This window comes from Anopheles nili, chromosome 3 (genome assembly GCF_943737925.1).
Source record: "Anopheles nili chromosome 3, idAnoNiliSN_F5_01, whole genome shotgun sequence".
Classification (NCBI taxonomy): domain Eukaryota; kingdom Metazoa; phylum Arthropoda; class Insecta; order Diptera; family Culicidae; genus Anopheles; species Anopheles nili.
Window position 1 is genome coordinate 66,360,795 of NC_071292.1, and position 18,923 is coordinate 66,379,717.

At 50.9% G+C, this 18,923-nt stretch overlaps 1 protein-coding gene across 1 annotated transcript in view; it reads right to left on the reverse strand.

Moving 5' to 3' along the window:
* Positions 1–18,923, reverse strand: part of LOC128722546 (heparan sulfate 2-O-sulfotransferase pipe) — a 96,232-nt gene that overhangs the window by 30,548 nt on the left and 46,761 nt on the right. The window contains exon 2 of the mRNA XM_053816216.1: positions 3,435–3,595. Within this exon, the coding sequence (XP_053672191.1) occupies positions 3,435–3,595 (161 nt within the window). The remainder of the gene's footprint in view (positions 1–3,434; positions 3,596–18,923) is intronic.

Genomic DNA, 18,923 nt, shown 5'->3' on the forward strand with positions numbered 1-18,923 from the left:
CGCGCTCCGGTCGCTTCCGGGGCGGCACGGATTGGCTTTGATTCGCAGTCGTATCGAGTGGCGAAAACGCGACGCGAGCGAACACCGGTCGCTCTGTCTACACTTCCTGCCTGCCTGGGAAATGGCCGGGGAAAACGCTTTTCTCGCCTCGCTGCCAAGTGAGCGAGCTGTCCGGAGGGAGGGGGGAGATGGGGGAGTCGATTGGGAAGAGGACGAAAAAAAAACCCGAAGCGAGAAAGGATTGGCTTCGTAACGTCATTTCCGTCCCGATTTCCCTGTGCAGCGTTCTTGCTCTCGCGCGCGTATACCTCCCTGTCTGGCGTGTGTGATCGAACGCACCCCAATACGTGCCCTTTAACCCCCATGAGCTCTCGCTCTCTCTCTCTCTCTCTCACGCTAATGGATGCCTGCCACGTTTCCGTGTTTTTTTTTGCTTTTTGTTCCGCCGATAGCTTCCGATTGCCTCCGGGAGGTAATAATATTTATGCAACATATTTTTACCGGCTGGATTGTAATATTATGCTTCATTAAGTTTTATGCTCGCGTGTTCGGTTGCGCGTACCGCGGGCGCGAGCCGCGATGACAGAATTCTGGTGCCGCGAAAATTGCGCCACCCCCGCGAACACATACACATATACTCCTTGTTTGCTCGTTCGCGGTTGTACGAAACGCCGGCACGTCTCGAGCATCCTTTCGAGCCACGCGACCAGACGCATCGACGACGCCGTATCCCTGCGGTTGGCGTGTGAAAGCTCGCGTCAACCGCACGGGAAGTCTGCGATTGAGCGTGTGTTGAGCTTATCGAACTGTTAACTCACTTCGCAAACAGCACCGAATGATATCGAATATGTGTGTACGGCGAAAGTACACCACGGCGAGGTGATTGGAAAAGCCAAACCAAATACGGGGCTCGCCATTGAGTCGGAAAAATCGCTTTGTTTGGTCGCATTACGACTAAATCGCGCGATCGAAAGCCTTCGAACGTTATTGTGTGGGGACTATTTTCCAGGCGTTCGAAAAATCGGCACGAATCAGCTGCCGGTTTGGGGCACTTTTTTTATTATCGCAAACAAACACAACAATTACGTGCGAATAATTGTTCGTTATTTACAAACCATTTGCTTGTGAAGGGTGCTTCAAGCTTCGAGGTCGCGATTTTCATCGAATTGTACACACATACACACTCACACCACATAGTCCGGGAAATTATGATGTGATGCTGTTTATTTAGCCGATCGCTTGCGACTAGCACGTGCTGTTGTTTGCCATTTTTCAATTATTGCTTCGAGTTCATTTCAGCGCGATGTACATTTATAAAAAAGGATGTGTTTGGGTGTGTTTTTTTTTCCTCATTCGTGTTTTTCCCCGCTAGCATCGTACGTTGGTTAGCTGATTAACCATGAAATTACCATAGAGAGCGTATTGCCGCCTGAATGCACCCAAAACGAGAACAAACACACCCTTGGGGGGTTCACCTCGAAGGCAAAAGATTAGGATGCTGCGATTTCTTATGCGCCCACTAAGGGTGCGTTCGGGTGGAACAATTGTATAGCAAACAGTTTATTGGGTGGAAATTGGGCACGGCAATACAATGCCGCCCACCGATGGGACGGGAATGTTGTGTTGTTGCAGGCCCTTTTGCGGGGGATCAAATCAAAAAGGCAAAGCAAACATTCGACACGCTTCGGCGAAGGACCTCATAATGATGGTGATTTTATTTTGGGGGGTGGTACTGGTGGAACACCCGGGATCCCGGGCGGGGGGAGAATGTGCTTGTAATTATAAATATTCAATTAGCTATTTTTTCCCACGCTCCCACTTTGATTCTTGGCGTTTTTGGTTTCGTAGAATTCCTGAAACTGCCAAAATCAATCGATAGCAGCTTCCGTTCGATGCCGATGAGAAGTCGTGCTTGGAATTTAATGCAGAGCTGCCTTTATTGAAAGATAATAGAGACAGAGCATTTAAAACATGTTAATTTTGCAACTTTACTTCCCTCACGCCAGCGTCGCTTAAACAGGTCACTTATTTGGTGCCTAATTTCTCCTCTTTTCTTCACTGCATAAGCGACACGACTCAAATCGTGATCAGCGAACCAAACGGTTCGAGTCCAACCCATGCCTAAACGCTGCCGCGCGATGCGGTGAAATGCAGAAGCATCGCGGGCTCTTTTGGGAACCCCCGTTTTCGGACCGTTTAATTGATCGTAATGGGGTCCACTTTTGGGCTCAAAACCACCTCCCAGCCAGCGAACCGTTCGCAATGCCAACCGCATGCGCTCATTAGCTTCCCATTAGAGGTGGAGTCATCTTTTCGCCCACCATTTGGCCGTCTGCTCATGTAACGTCCGACGGTTTGTGGTCGATTTGGAAAACGTGCGGACGATGGATGATGGAGCCTCGATTTGGCTCGTTCAAAGTGCCACTCGCATTATGCACCGTGGCGTTTACATTCCAACGTACGCATTGGGGGATAGTTTTCAACAAAAAAAAAAAAACTATTCATACGCAAGCTAAAATAAGAGGCGCAAAAATGTGGCAAAACCCTAGAGAGGTGCGTGTGCAACCCTTAAATACTGAAATGTGGCTCTTAATTCGAGCAAAACGGTCACTTGCTGCCTAGTCACTTGGGTGTCAATCAACTGGAGGGCGGTTTCATCGCGCAGGAATGTCGTCGCGTTGTGTTGCGTAAGCGTATTAATGGCCACATTTTCCCCAGGAGGGAAAACCGTCCTCTGAAAAGCCATCCCCACGCTTCCCGGTTGTCGTCTTCGGGGCCGCCGGGTGGCATAATTCTAGAGCGGCAAACATCACACGCAGACGCGCAATTTGCATGTGCAATTAAAGCTCGGCGGCTGTGTGGGAGGCCATTTAGGTCCGATTTGGGCCGATTCTCGGTTCGGGGGGCGTGAAATTCTGTGAACCATATACCGTTCTTGGCGCTGGTGACGGTGACGTTTGTGTGGAAATCGTGTAATTAACGTGTCAGCGCCATTGGCATCACGGTGTGTCCGCGATCGATTGATGAGTTCTGGCCGGAGAGTATAGGTCGAGAATTAATGGGGTTTTTTTGTGAGTGAATTCTGGGTCAAAAATTAACTAAACACCCGATTGAGGCTTTCTCTAAATGGAAATGTATGTCTGCTCGATCGCGCATTGCTAAAACGGGACGCAAATTAGCGTTAATTCTGCGACAAAATCCCCTAAAAGGAGACTCAGAATAGGACATCATTAAACTCAGCGTTCGATCGCAATCGATCGAAATCTCATCTGCTGCCCGTTTTGTGCCCTACTCGCGAGGTTCAGGTGCGAGAAAAGCAACCGGTTTGGTGTGATTTAAATTAACATCGATTCCTATCGGTACCTATCGGTAAAAGGGTCGGAAAGGTAGCTTCTTCCACCGGCGAAACGGAGTTCGTTCCGATTTCGACTCACCTTGGCTAATTGAATTACCGCTCAGCTCGCTGGCAGCCGACAGCGACGACGGTGGCTGCAGTCTGTCCTCCATCTCGCGCAACCGCGACGTCAGGCTCTGGGTGTGCAGGAACAGGAACAGCGTGCACGAGATCGCAATCAGTGCCACGAATTCAGCGTATCTGTGGGTTGAGTGAACCAACAAAAAAGATAAAAAGAAAAAAAGAAACGAGACCGAAGAACGTTAGTTCAAGTTAGCAAGAGCACGAGACCGGGGAAAATGGGTTTCGCGTGTGCCCTACGACGACCTCGTGACGGTGGAAAATGGTACCTTTTCCCGGTGCCCGCTGTAATTCGTGGTCCCTCGATCACCCTATGCACTAGCGGTAATAATGGGACGGAAAAACTAATAATCCTCTAGCGACTCGCGGCAGCCGGTATGATATATTTTCCCCATGGTGCCAAACCATAGCTCTCGGTTATCAGCTGACGAGACCGTCGGGATGATGCCGGTGTGTTCGGCATCGTCCGGGTGATGGTTGTTGGCAAATTTTCTGATTAAATGAAATGTGTCGATGGATTACGGCGGCTCGACCCGGGCTGACTGGGGCCTCATTTGACGTTCTCGAGCTGGGTTGATTCCGGGTTGAGCTTTTGAGCTGGCGCTTTCGTGGGACGAACGAGCAGGCTGTTTGCCAGACGAGTTGTGGGTTGTGGGTTGTGCAATCTGTCTGCTTACTTCTCGTTTGAGCTGCTCCGGCGCGTTGATGATGTGGCTGGGCTCTTGGAACGCACCGTAGTTTGATTAGCTAATTAATATCCATTATTTAGGGTTCTTCCACGACCTTCTCGACTATGAGGTTGACGAGCAGCGTTTGTTGATTCGAATAAACACTTGTTACGTTTCCATTCGTTGCTCTGCTTTGTGATATTCGTTTTCCAAATGAACCCGGGATGAAAACTGGAAATGTTGTTTAGCGCGATCGACGAGCGCTGCTCTTAACCTTCACCCCAAACAGGCGCTAGTTGTTGCACAAAGCACAAACATCGCGAAAGGGATCCTCTCTATTCTCTCGTGTATTGCGAAAGGCACGCGCCAACCGCTGGCATTTATCAGCACCGTCGCATTAGTACCGAACCGTGCAAACTAATTTGTCCTTCCGCCGAAACAAAGTCACCGGTTGCGATTAGCTAATGATGATGTTCACCGTACCGAGTGAGGGAGCCAGCGAACGAAAACAACAACAAAAAATCGCCCTCTTTCGGTGAGCTTTCGAACTATAAATCTTACGGCCGCCGCCATCGCGACATTAAGACAACGGATGCCCTTTCATAGGCTGGGGGACTCTCGGGTGCGAAGCGTCGGTGTATACTTTCACTTTCCCTATCCCCGTCGCTCGGTGTTTGGCGTTTTATCTTCACATTCGCAATCGCTTCCCTTCGAAACCTCCAAAACCGGCCAGGTCCCGTTTCCGAATGCCATACCGCGTGTGGCCTTCGCAGCATTCCGGTAGGGTGTCTTGTGTTGGTTTTTTTCCTTGTCTTTTCGCGATGCGCCATTTTATTTGATGTCGCGCGGATGGCGTAACCGGCAGGCAAGCTAGAAGTGGTTCCATTCGAAATCTAGCGGAGGGATTCCCATTTCGAGCGCCCCATTCGCCGGCTTGTGCCAAGGTTGCCCTAGTTTAGGCGACCGCGGTGTTTAGCGTGTGCCGGTTCTCTTATGGGCTCTATTTTGAACGGCTCAATGCATCTTCACCATCGGGCTTAGACGCACGCTGTGCTGCACAATTGTGTGCCCTTCGTTGGCGTTTGGCTCACCCCGCGTCGTGGGAAAACCCCCGTGGGTGCTGACGTTGGTGGGCACGTTCGTGGGCCTTTTGACGGACGTTCCCAGATGTGGTCCAAAGCAGATGCAACAAGCGGTCAGAAGATGCGATCGGGTCGCGCTGTTGACGCGGTGCGATTGTTTCTGGTTGTAAAACAAGCGCCTGTGGGTCGGATGACGTCCGAAACGCTTCCCGTGGTCGTCGGGTGGATTAAATTGTTAATTGAATTCCGTGCATTTGTTAGCACGCGGGGTGAAGATGGATTGGGATGTTGGGGAGAAGTCTTCTCTGTCGGTGGTAAAAGTGGGCGGTGGTTGTGATTTGTCCGAGAAAAATCTCCAAAAACTGCAACCGAGCTCATCCATAGTCATGCGGCGTATCAGAAATTCAGATGGTATCTTCTCGGTAGAAGCTGAATTATAATCGGGTGGATCGATTGCGTACGAATAGCTTTATTGTCCTTTATTTAGGTTCCTATTACTTATCAAGTCCATCATGGACGCCATAAAACGAGGTTAGGTAGGATTTTGAAGCACTTTTCAGAAAGTGGGTTTGGTTTGGGGAGGCGTTATAATGAAGATAATGGCTTTTACACAGAATGAATGAGAGCTTTATTTCAAATCGCTTTTATGTTAACTATTACATGTTTGCTTCTTAGTGTTGAAATAATTTTAACCAAATATTTCGTTAAAACAATCTATAATAAACCCAAATAACATACATTACATGCATTGAAAATGCTTCAATAACTCGTAAAATTAGGCTCACGATTAATACGATCACATTTCAAAGCCCATTTTTCCCATTTTGTATCATGAAACCTGCCGTTTGATTCAGCTCCGCTTCAATCTAATCGCAAACTCGTTGTCGCTTGTTTGTTGTACTTTCCCTGCGCTGCTCGGAAAAGCGCACTCATTAACCATTTTCCACCACAATGGGCCACCACCCGATCAACGCTAACGGGCTGCAAACGTCTGTGCTACGCGTGGCGCTGAAAGCCGCAACAAAAAAAAAAGCCGGAAGATATAATCTGATCGGTGGTTGTACATTTTACCGAGCCACCGATCCACCGATCCACCGATCGCCAACCCAGGTGCAACCCGGTGGCGGTTGATTTCTAATCTGATCGGAAGCGATCTACCGCGATCGGGCGAGCATAAATAATCCCGCACGATTGTGTACAACATGACGCGATCGTGGGCGCTCGGCATCAAGCGCTCGTGCCTTAATTTCTGCAACCACCAAGCAGCCAGGCCAACCAGATGGGCTCAAGCAGCATAAATAGGCCTGTAATTTGCCATTACCGTTAAACGGCGCACCGTGTCGGTGCGATCTACAATCGCGGCATCTGCCGTGGGGGAAAAGAGTCAGTTAGTTAGTTTTGCTTCGCGTTCAGCCTTTTGTTTGGTTACACGGCCACGGAAGGGGTGCAAACCGTTACGTGTGGGAAATGGCCGGAAGAAACTGGGTGCAAGCTTTACAGCTCACTCGTGGACGAAACATTTGGGCGTTCGAGGGCTTCGAGTGTAATGAGCCAACGTGCAAGCTCGGGCAGCCCTGTAGAGTTGGCCCTTTCTTTTCCTTCTTCTTCTTCTTTAATCCCCAACCCGAGCCTTGCGAGCGTTCGATAGTTTGTAAAGCTATTCGCAATTTCTACATGCGCCTGCTGGACGGCCTCCTGCCCGGCCGATGGGATGGTCAGAAAAGTTTTCCGATGTAAAACATGCATACCGAAACCTTGCAAACTTTTGCCGACTTTAAGCGAGAGAGAAAGAATCGTGGAGACAATGAACAAAAAAAAAAGCGCACACGAAGAGGAAACGTATCGGTGCGAGCTAAGGAGCGGAAACGTAACATCATCATCTTTATTTTTCGGAGGTTATTATGAGGCTCGAAACTTGTTCCGGCGTGTACCACGCAAGTGGTCTCGGAATTGGGAGCAAAAACAAGGATTCCCTTCGCCTTTTTGTTTCTGCTCTCGGTGTTGTTTTTCCTCTACAAGACGGCATTTTCGGTGAAGTTGTTCAGACAGAGCCTCCCCCAGTAATCATGTTTCTGCTGGGCATGGTGAGGCCACAGCCCGGCAACCGGAGAGCATAATAAACAAAAAAAAAACAGCATCCCTCACCCAAACCGTATCGGGAGCGCTGTTTTTCAACCGCCTCCTTGCTACCGATCTCTGCCCCATCGGCGGAATGCTTTATTCGGTGGAAAGTTTTTCCTTTAATTATTTTTAAGCGGCTTTGCTATCGAGAAATTACGATAAAGTCAAACGGAAGGGAATATGACCGATGAACTTCGAGCTGGGAACGCGCTTGGAGCCTTCGCCCAAGCTCGGTGTATTTGGTTTGCCCTGCAAAAGTTTGCCCAGAGCGCGGCAGATTATTTGCAAACAGTTTTGTTTCGGCGTCGACTTTTTTTTGCTGCCCTTCTCCTTCTTCTTCTGCCCGGCACGTGTACGCATCCAAAGCTTTGTCCGGTTCGTTCGTGAACACCGAGGAAGTGCGGCGCTGTGATGTAGTGAGCGCCAGTTCATTAGATGATGGAATGCCTGTTTCTTCGTACCGGCAGGATTTAGTGCGAAGTTGGAGGGCATTAAAATGCAGCCTCGAAAAATGGGTACTTTATTAAAGGTGTAATAAGCAACGGTAGAGCTATCGTTCGGGCGTGTTTTTGTCCAGAGTTATACCGACTGTCGGAATGCTTTGGCGAAATCCTGGCACACGAAATGGTACACGTCCTTTAGCTGCACATAGCCAGGATCGCGTCGGTGTAACTAGCCGTCAGTGGATGGCGCAGGACGACCGAGCAAGCTGCTGCTCACCGGTGCAGAACGAGGGACGAATTCGTGGCCTCCTCACCCTCGTGGGAGGCAAAAGCTCAGGTGCACGGGTGACACGGTTGGCGCAGAACAATGCGGGATTATGACAGTTGCTCCCGGTGGTGCTTGCGCCCTTTCGGTGACGCGGTGTTGCAGTCATAATTTTAATGAACTCCTGAACTCCTGAACCGGGTGGTTTTACGGTGCTGGCACACGGTGCTGGGGTGAGTGGTGCTTTCGGCAATCCTTTTGCCATTGCCCTTCGACCCCAACTCTTCCCCCCCCCAAAAAGGACGAGTATAATCCGTTCCAACGGGTGCACCATCGCGCCTGAAGTGTTTCGTGCTTCTTCAGTTCCAGTGGAGCTGCAAGCGTACAGAAACAGTGCCACGGTGCAAGGTTTTCGCTGCCGGCGCACGTTGACACGCTGCGAGAGGCATTTTTCACGCGTGAGGTGTAAGTGAACACACACACACACACACACACGCTCCTTGATTCAGCTCACCTGGTCGTCGGTTGGTGTGTGTGTTTTTAAACGTTAATAAAATGAAATAAAAACGTCCCCAACGCCAGGGCTGGTACTAATCCGAGTTTGTCATCAACAGTTTGCCACTTGGGTGGGTTATGCAGAATGTCCCCGTGGAGCCCCGGCTGTAGCACGGGCTTTTTGCTCAACAGGGCGGAAAAAAAGGGATCATATCAAAGGGCACGGTTTCCACGGATGCGGCTGCAGTGCGCGAGTTGATTCTACACCCACCGTATGTCACACTCCAAATCAATTAGAGTTATTACATCGGCTCGAATCCTAGCAACGAGGAGTGCATTTGAATCCGGTTGGGATGCGCCACAGGGCCACACCCGTAACGCTATTTCGCAATCGGTTTATGATACTTTGCGAGATTGGAGTGGCTAGTGGGCGTGTAGCTTTGGATGTTGCATCACAACCAATTAGTGCGTTGGGAGGCTATGCTGGGTGCTATTAAATAAATAAGTTAATAGTTCTTTGTATCGCTTTATTTCCCTTCTCGGCTTCTCTAGCACGGTAGGGTCGCGTTGCTTCAAAACGCTGTTAGAGCGAACGTCCACGGTGTCATTGTCGACGCGATGGAACGCGCTTCCTCGGTGTCCTTGAGACAGTTTTTTGTCCTCACCCAGCGGCATCCATTATTTTTCCCACCCACGCGCCATTTTCAATACCACACAGTTTATTAGCCTTTCCAAAACGCTTTCCGTTCGGCCCAACAAGGTAAGGTGTTAATTCCCAACTCGACCGAATTGTTAGCCTCCCACCCTCCCCCCCTCTCCCTCTTGTCCCTCACCCACCCACCACCGGGCCGGGCCCATCGCGCATTATCGCGCACAATGAGCGAACGATGGATGAATTTTTCCCACCTTCGGCGGCTTTGGCACCGCAAGGCAGCATAATTGTTTTGTGGTTGAAATTTTTCCGGACAAACAAAGTAACCACAGACGCCGCTTGCTCGAACAATCGCGGAACCCGAATACAACAACAACAACAACAACAGCAGAAAAAAAAAACGACAACGCTCGCAGTCGGAAAAGCGCCATGAGATTGTTCGTAGAAGGCTGTGAAGTGCGATGGGATGAATTCGAAGCCGAGCAATTACGCTCCGAAGGACATCATGTCCCGGGGATGGTGGTTTGTAATATTTGTGGCCCTTGAAATGCAACAGCAGAATGAGGGAATAAAAAAAAGACAGAATTCACAAAAAACCACACGCGCTTTTCCATTTACATTCACTGGCCTAGAGGAGCCTAGGAAAAGCAGCAACAAAAACCAGCAGTTTCCCCAAAAACAACCTTTCACGTCATGCCAGGATGCGAAATGATGCACCCGTCAGTGTGGGTTGTGCTAAAATGGTTTATAATAATGAACAAGTGCGAATTATCAGTTATCGGACCAACGGCACACGAACGTTGATTGCTGTTTACTTTTGCGCATTCTCCCTTCCATTAGGCCGCACGATCGAGAGCCTGGAAAATGTTGCTTTCCGGGAAAAGGTCACGTTTGCACTACGATTTACGATTACGTATTGATTTTGGCTTTAAATTATGCACTCCGTACCGATGTTTAAATGGGCAGCCTGCCGTCGTGCAGTGCGTTTTCTCAAACTGCCACAACATGGTTCAACATCATCGCTCGTTGGATTATTTAAAGCGACGAGAAGGCATGCACATTTGTAATTTGCATTCCATCTCGCTCCTGCAAGGTGCCGGTCCATCTGCTCTTATTAACAAAGCTGCACTTTGAATCGTTTTGATCTCCTCCGACGGGCCGTGTTGAAGAATCACAAACCCTGAATACATTTCCGACACCGATCGTATCGTAGCCTGCAACAAGGACCAAGCGCGCCCGAGTATCTCTACCTCCCCCCCCCCTTCTGTTAAAATGAGATGTATTTTCATTTCCTTTCAAAGGAAGCAAAGCACGTTGATGCTATCCCAATCCTTAAAGGCAAGCCCTTTCTGCAGCATGTTTATGCAAACAGCGTCCGGGGGAGCGAGTTTTCGTTAAATCACACTTTCCACGAACAATAGTGATTGTTTAGCAGCCCGTCAGCATCCCAAAGGCGCCTGCAGGCACGACGGGAGGGCTTTTTTGCTGGACGCGCGAAGAACAAAAAGCAAATGGCACCGTTTTTCAGCTCGCAGTCGCCAGCTACGAATGGAGCAAAATGACTCGATTAACAAAAATAGCATTAGCATGGGCCGCGAGTGGCCGCGATCCGTGCCGCGAAGTAATGAACTGCGTGGGCGTTTGGCCGGCGCAACCATTAACGATGGTGGCTCCTCGGGAGTCCTTGGACTGCCCCGCCTTTCCCCGGCAGCTGTCAATGACGTGTCCATTACCGGGCTCCGTCTCAGGAAAGCTCAGCTTCCGTCAAGTTAATTTCGCGTCCTGCGCCTTTCGTGACACACAGACACACCGTGGGACAAAACCCACGTGCCCGTGAAAATGGCACCCGCTAATGTTGCCGCCGTTTTTCCGGTCCAGCCGGCCGGTTTCCTCCCTCGTTCGGATGAATGCGCGCGGACGAAACCGACACCAATTGACACCGGTGGGCCCCCGGCGGCGGGTTATAATGCCGGGATTTGGCTTGCTTCCCCTCCCCACCTCCCTCAAATCCCTTGCAGCACCAACGGGCGGCTGGGCTGTTCCAATTAAACTTTGAAATTGTGTTGTTTAATTTCATTATCTTGATTTAAAATCAAGCGCAAACTTTGGCCCACCCACCCACGGCGGGCGTCTTCGCTGGGGGTGGTTGGGACAGCGGCGCCATCCCCTCGTTTCTGGCGGGCGGCTTTTCGTCCTATCTGGCGTCAAGTTTTTCCGCAAACACCACCACCACCACCAGCACCACGTCCACGGTGTTATTGTTCCTGCCGTCCCGGCGGAACGGCGGCACCACGTCGTGATAAGTAGGTGCTCAGTTTAGGGCAACGCGCGTTTTCCGTTTTGCCCTCGCACAGATTGTTGTGTGCGATTTCGAGGTTCCGTGAACAACCTCACACCCACCCAACCACCCACCCAGTCGCCCCCTCACGGACGAGACATCCCGACATCCGTTTTTCTGGCCACCACGTTCGCATCTGCATCCGCGATCTGGCGCGCTCTCGGAGGTTTGTCCTCGGTTCCTATCGCGCACCATCTTGGGGCCGATTCGCCTCCATCTGGGTGAGGATGTGTGTGTGTGCGCGCTTGAGGGTGGCTTTTTTTATTCTCGTCTCTCCCGCTCAGAAGTTCCCACTCGAGAAGGCTGGCGCTGCCCAGCCGCTTGGATGACAGATTTTAATGAGTTTGGCTTTGCCGAACGAGAGGAAAACATTCGTTCTGTCGTGGCATTGTCCTGGTGTTTGCCGGCGGGTGTTTTTCCAGCCCCCACCTTCACCACCCAGAAGAGCACAAGCGGATCGGTTTGGCGCTGGCGGGGGTGGCGGCGACTGTGGGAAAAGTGTCTCCAAGGCGCATCATCTTCTCGCGCCGGTGGCTATTCAGGTCAGTGTGCGGGTGGGAGGAAAAACCGCGCTGTTCGTTTGAATGCTGTGGAAAATGAGTGGGGGTGGTGGTGGTGGTGGGGGGGGGGGCGGAGGGGGAGGCGAAGAGACTTGAATCGCTAGGAGGTGATAAATTTGCAGCCCGCGCGCCGGTCGAATCGGTTCACGGGTTGATTGTGTGCCCGCGCAAAGAAGCAAAGACGATGAAAGATGTGTCCGTGTCCGACGGGGGAGGCTGAAAAGGCGCCACCCTCTCCGAGGTGAGCCGAGGAAAAACGAACGATCGGGTGAGCTGGTGGCAGAAAACCGCGCTACTCTCGTGCGGTGCGCCCAGTTCGTGTGCATTTTCCTTCGCCGGAAAACCACCGAACAGGCGCGACCTTGGCGAGGAAAGTGCACAAGCAAAGAGGGGCACGGTGGAACGCGGGGGGGGGGGGGCGGGGGTGGTTTTTGTTAATTTGAAGTTTTCCCTTTGCGGGGGAAAACCCACCATTGTGTTGGCGCGTTGCGAGCTTTTCCACACGCAGCCAACGGAAAGGGACGGTCAGGCGCTGTCAGGCGCTGATTTTCGTGAGCTGAGCTTTTCCCCGGAACGCCCGGCACTAACAACGTCCTGCCAGGCGCGCCACTCAAGGATGTGCGTTCCGCGCCATTGTGTGAGCCGGTTTAGCCGAACGCGGAATAAAGAACGCGCTCGCTTGGTGGGTGGGTGGGACGATGGTCCCCATTTTCACCCAACTTACCCCGACGAGTGCATTGTGTGCATATTCGCGTGCAAGGAATGCAATGGGATGCAAATTTCACACTCGGCTGTCGGGAATTGTTGCACCCGCGGTGTGCCGTGCAATTCGGCACCGTTTCGCAAGTCAGCGCATTCGGGTTTTGGTGGTGTGTCATTGGGATTAAAGTTTTCCTTTTCGCGCTTCGCAAACGGTTGGGTGAGCGAAGAAGACCCGGTGCGGTGGTTACATTATAAGAAATGGTTTTATCATTTCAATGTTAGATTAGGCAATGGGCTCGTTGCCACTACACCCCGTGGGAGAGAAAGTTTCTTAGGCGGGTGCTTCCGTGCCGATTATCATTGCATCTGCTGCAGCTGGCAATTTGTAACGCACCTCGTGTGAGTGTGGGCTTGTGCTCGAAGAATAATATTGGGTGAAGCTTCGAGTGCGGTTTAATGTGGATAAAATAGCTCAAGTGTGGGTGAGTAGAATTTATTTTACGCAAAGTTCTGCCCGAGAGTTGAGATTTTCGAGATTGAAAATCGACCTACTGTCTAATGGGTTATTAACTTAATGGAAATTTGTGAGTGTTTGATCAAGCAATCTGATAAAGGAGCAGGAATTTTGCTGGGAGAGAAGCTTTTGGTTGAGCTCTCGTTATCTAACTTTTCTTTGGCCTAAGCATTTTGTGGTGAGCTTTGTTCTTTACTATATCCTGATGTACTGTGGAAACTCAGTGAGCTTTAGCCACATTTTGAGAGGTTTATTAGATAGTCAAGCCTCGTCTGCTAAGATATTTGGCAGGATAATACCAGGACAGTTGGGATTTTACATTGACAACATCATATGTTAGAATTTGAAACCTTTTTTTAAAGATTAGATTCTACTAAAAGTTTGCGTCAAGCGGTAAAGACTTTTCCCAAGGTAAAGATTTTTCCCATTGTACATTATTTTCTACATTTGTCCACTTCACTAGGTCCTTCCAAAACGTCTTAGCGAGCATCGACCACCTTGAAGGTGTCGAAAATAGATCGCTTTGTGTCAGAAAAGCATTCAGCATCCGCGTGTGGCATCAGCTGGTCGATAAATCAAACACAACGAAAACTCCTTAACCTTCCATTTTGTTTTCTCTCTCTCTCTCTCATTCTCCGTCACCACGCCGTGGCTCAGTTTTCGCAGCCTTCCTTTCACTTTCCGCCACCGTCTCGCAACCGGTATGCGAGGGAAAACGCCCGCAAAGGGCCCGACTGCCGTTGGGCAGTCGTAATCGAAACCAGATCGAATTAGGGCACCCACATCGGGGCTGTGTTTCCTGTTTTGCCCCACACAGTTCCCACCCTGCCGGGGGTGGAAGGATAAATCGAAAGAACCACACCGCGGGTCACCAGGTGGCCGGGAGCGAATCACACCAAACCCCTGGGCCGTGCGAGGATAAACGATAATCAATCTTTTCCGCCGGCCAGGCTGGGGCGAGAGAAGAATAAGAAAACTTCCCATCTCGCCTTTGCGCGGGGGCGATGGAAATGGAAAAGTATTTTTTTTTCTCGCTCGAGCCCTGCCATCATTGTCATTAGTTCGATTAGCGAGCGAGAGTCGAGCTGGCACGCGCGATGTAACCGGAGGCCGTTCGGTTGTAACTGCCACCCCGGAAAACTCGGCCAGTTAGGGGCGGTGGTCAGCGAAAGTGGACATCGTAATTGCGTTATACGGGCTGATAAAACGTGAGTGTGCCGGCACACGTTCCTTGGTGGCGTGGAAAGTTTTGCTGCGTGTGGTGAGTTTCGCTTCCGCGTGTTAGCCACCAAGTGTCGATTAGATTACAACCCGCCGGGCGATTAACGTTTGAGAGGGAAAACCCGATCCCGGTGGCAAGCTGGCCCCAGCCTGGCCGAGAAAGAAAAAGGCAAGGAAAATGACCTGAATATTCAAATCGCACCACGTCCACTCGAGTTCTCGAGGTTCCTTGCACAAACGACCACCATTAAGAGGGTGAGCTCGGGGAAACTCGTAATCACCCTGGAGTCGGTTTGTTTCGTCGTTTGCGTTTCACTCGTAATCGCCAGCAGTCCAGTCGAGGACAGGAACTGGTTTCAGAAGTCGTCGCAAGCCGAGGCACTGCGGTTCTTGCCGTGCGCGCGCTGCACCGTTAAATGCAACGCGGGCGAAAGTGGGCGCTTGCGTACGGATTCCTTACCCCCAGGCTTTGGGGCCGATCTGGGTCAGCTGCGATCGCTGGGTTTGCGTCCTCCAGCTTCTGGCGAACCCGTGGGGTGGAATTTCACGCGTCCAAAGATGCCGACTCTCGTTCGATTGATTCGAACGAGCCGAACCGTGCGCGGTTCAAATGAGGTCCCATTCTTCCTGGCTTGGACTCGATTTGGACAAGGAGCCAGACAGACGATTCCCGGCGGGTTGCAGTGAACCAAACCGCAAACTGTGACACATTACCAACCGAGGTACCGAGCCGGCAAACGGGATCCGAACCGAACTCGAACACCACGTATCGGAATGAATGCGTCTAATTGAGCATTATTGCGAAGTCCGAATGCACGGTTCGAGGTCACTTCACTTTCGGCTGCCTTTTGCGTCCCTGACGGGGCATAATAATCACCGCTTAAGTGACGCAATTGCTGTTTTGCCGGAACGGTGGTGGTGGGTTTTAAAATAGTGCGTAAAACCGGTACGAGGGCTCCCGAAGGCCGACAATTTTGCTCCCGAAACCAGAACAGTTCGATGCTGCGATGCGGGAACCGGTTGCGCGTTCCGGGCAGGTGTCGTGCCCGAAAGTTCGACCTTTTTGCGACAATGACGGGATCGTTATCGGTGGCGAACGCACGCAGGCCGGACGTGATTGTGGTTTTGATTGATTTTCATACCCGTCGCTGGGACGGGATGCACTTGGGTCGCGCTGCACGGACATTCAGAGAGAGAAGACCCCGATGGTGTGTGAGGAAAATTGTGCCGAAGCTGAGTGGGCTTTGAAGGATTTGGTTGGGTTGGCTCGTTTTTGGGGAAAATATTTCCAACCCGAGCTCCGTCGATGTGGATTGAGCACGTGCGGAGGTTGAAATCATCGTCCATTACACGACCGCAGTGTGTGTGTGTGGAGCTTTTGAGTGGGAAATTGAGTTCGATACAGGGAATTGATAGCATTTCGGCGGGTGTGATGAATTTTGAAGAATATTTCGCGTGTGGTCGCTCATTGTTGATGTAAAAAATCTGCATTTTAACAGCTTAATCCGTTAGAGAAATTGTTGGAAAAAAAATAAACAAAAAGTCCAATACCTGTTGTGTTTGAAATTTTTATTTGACGATTTTGATTCGACAGGTGCATCAGTGCACATGCACTTCACCCAACTGGTACATGCCACGGGCACAGCTCAATTAATCAACGGTCCTGAGCTGAAAGTGTCGCCGCGAGAACGAGTACCCGGTCCGGTTGAAAAGGCCATTCGGTGGCGCTAATCGGCCCATCGTCGTTTACCACGTGGACCGGCAGATCCATCACACGGTTGACTAGGAACGGGGCAGGTGCCATTTGCACGCCTCCGCCCTATAAAACGCCCTTTCGAAACGAGCCGTGGAGGGCTCTCGAACGGTGGGACTGATTTTTCTGTCCCTTCAAGTATCATCACTCAATTAATGTCCACTGTTCGGTATTGAACCGTGCAACCCCTCGCTGGTCTGGTACTTTTCCGAGTGGATTGCAATGCAATCGGTATCATTTTTTTTCTGTTGCTTGGTTGCTTGCCACCATACTCTCTTTCTCTCGCACCGTTGGCGCCCCGACGAAGGGCTTACAAACGTGCTAAATGAAAGCGTTTACCCTAAGCAACATTTCATATCGGCAACAGCAGCATCATCGCTTGTCGCTTCTCATCGATCGAGGCATCGAAGCGTATGCACCGAAGTGGCAGCCACACCCAAACCCAGACCCCAGACTTTCCCTCCACTCAGTCTAGCCAGGGGTCCTAAGCCCTTCGAAGCTACGACGCTTATGCTGCCAGCCAGCGTCCATATGGTTCGGCTGGTTGACCGGACGGAGTTTGTTGAACCGTTCGCGAAGGGGATGTGAATGAAAAGAGAGATAGAGAGAAAAAAATCACACAGCCCCGGCAGGGGTGTGCAGCGACGACTGCAGCGAGTGCATCGGTGCATTACAAAGCCCTTCGGTGCTGGAACTGGGCAACGGTATTAGCGGCAGCCAACCGGGTGACTACTTGACGCGTTGTGCAATTTGTTTGCCGTAGCCCCGTGTAGGTTTGCAAGTTTTTCTTTTCGCTCATGTGCGTTTGTGTGCATGTGCATGGGTGTGTATGACTTTTCCCAGCAGCTCTTTTGCTCCCTCTGTTGGAGGGAAACATTTTCCATTACAAACGAGCGATCCGAACTGGAGCGGTGAAAAGCGACGGGAAATTAGTAAATGCACTCGGACACGATTCATTTTATTGCGTTTGATAATGAAATGGATGTTGCCGTTTGTCGTTTACCCGGATCGATCTGTCTGTGGCGCACGGTGGAGCATTATGCACGTGAAGCATCACGACCAATGGTGATGCATCAATTGAATGCGATTGTGAATGGTTTGTGTTAATAGCCCGTCCTGTGAAGAACGCTTGGACGAGCGTCCAAACCGGACCCGCGCGAGGACATGATGGATGTAATTCATTCCACTCCCGGCTTGAACCGTACGGCTTGAACGGCTGCCAGAACTCTGGGCTGAAGCCGAGAGTGGCTTCATATTTAAATGCGGCAGCATCAGACCCACCGCCCCGAACAAAACTAATCATTTCCCTCGTTGGGCCCTATTACCCTAAATGCCGCGCAGTTAGCTTGTCCCGGCGCTCTATCGCAAAAATTGCAATCGTAAGAAAGGAGGTTAATGACGGTGGCATAATCTACGAAATGGGCATCCCGAGGAAGAGGCAGTCTCGGAAGCAACAAAAAAAAAAGTGGAAGAAAGCGATCTAGAAATGATTTAAAAGATTGAACTACACGGAGCGAACTTTTACAATCCCCCATCTTAGCTAGGGACCAGTGGAAGAGAGAGAGAGAGAGAGAAAGAGAGAGAGAGTTAGCGTGAAGATAGGGAAACAGAGGGCTCGTTCTGGGGCAAAGAACTGTACGCTACGTCGAAATATTTAAATATTTAAATGTGCATTCTCCTTCTGGCGCTGCGCTCGGGTGCATAATTTATGCTGCCAACAAACAAAATCGACGCTCTACGTCGCGACGCGGGACTGTTGCTACCATTTTTCTCGCTGCCGTCGGGTTGTTTCGTTTGTTGCAGTGCCTGCTGACCGAAAGCTGACCGAGAGTCAAAGGATAAGTGCGCCCGGAAGGTTCAGGTTCAGGTTGACGGATGGTACCCGGGCAAACGACCAACGCGCTAACAAAGTGGAGCGAAAAATTCATCACACAGCGCACCGGTTCGAAAGGGCAAAAGAGAGAGTGAGAGAGAGAGAGGGTCAGAAAAAAAAACAAAATAAAGCCGGAAAACTACCACCCGGCTCCCTTTTGCGGAGGGGTTGCCGGGAAAATTCGAAGCGCCTGAGCAGCTCTGAAGTCGGGAAAGTGTTTGACTTTGGGCGAGTTTCGCGCTCGAAAGTCGCATCCTTTGGTTGTGCTGGCGTGATATAGCTCCTGCCGTAGGCCATCGATGGTCACCTAGTTTGGGGTGGATCGAGTGTGTGTGTGGGTGTGCACACACGCCCGTTTGTTTGTTTCCCCTTTTTGCTAAATACAGTGCGGCGGATGTAAGAAAGTTCGCTGGGGTCCTGCTTTTTTTTTGGCGCGTGTGTGACGCTCGCTTTTTCTGCTTCCTCAAGCGCTAATCGCCAACCAACAATGTAGTGGCACCTAACGTACAGGCGAGACCGCAGCATCCTGATGCAGCGGTAATGATGCAGCGACGCTGGAAATGCATCATTCGCACTTTTGTCTACCCGTTTGCCACCGTTTCCGGCGTTTTCCCTTTGCTGCTCTGCCCAGGGTGCCAAAAATTCGCTGCAGCTCGGCGTGAAAACGACGACCACCGTGGGCTGGTTGGTGGGAGCGTAAAAGTGCGGGAAAAATACCGTGCAGTGGCAAAAGGCACTAACTTGCAGCAGGGAAAACCTCT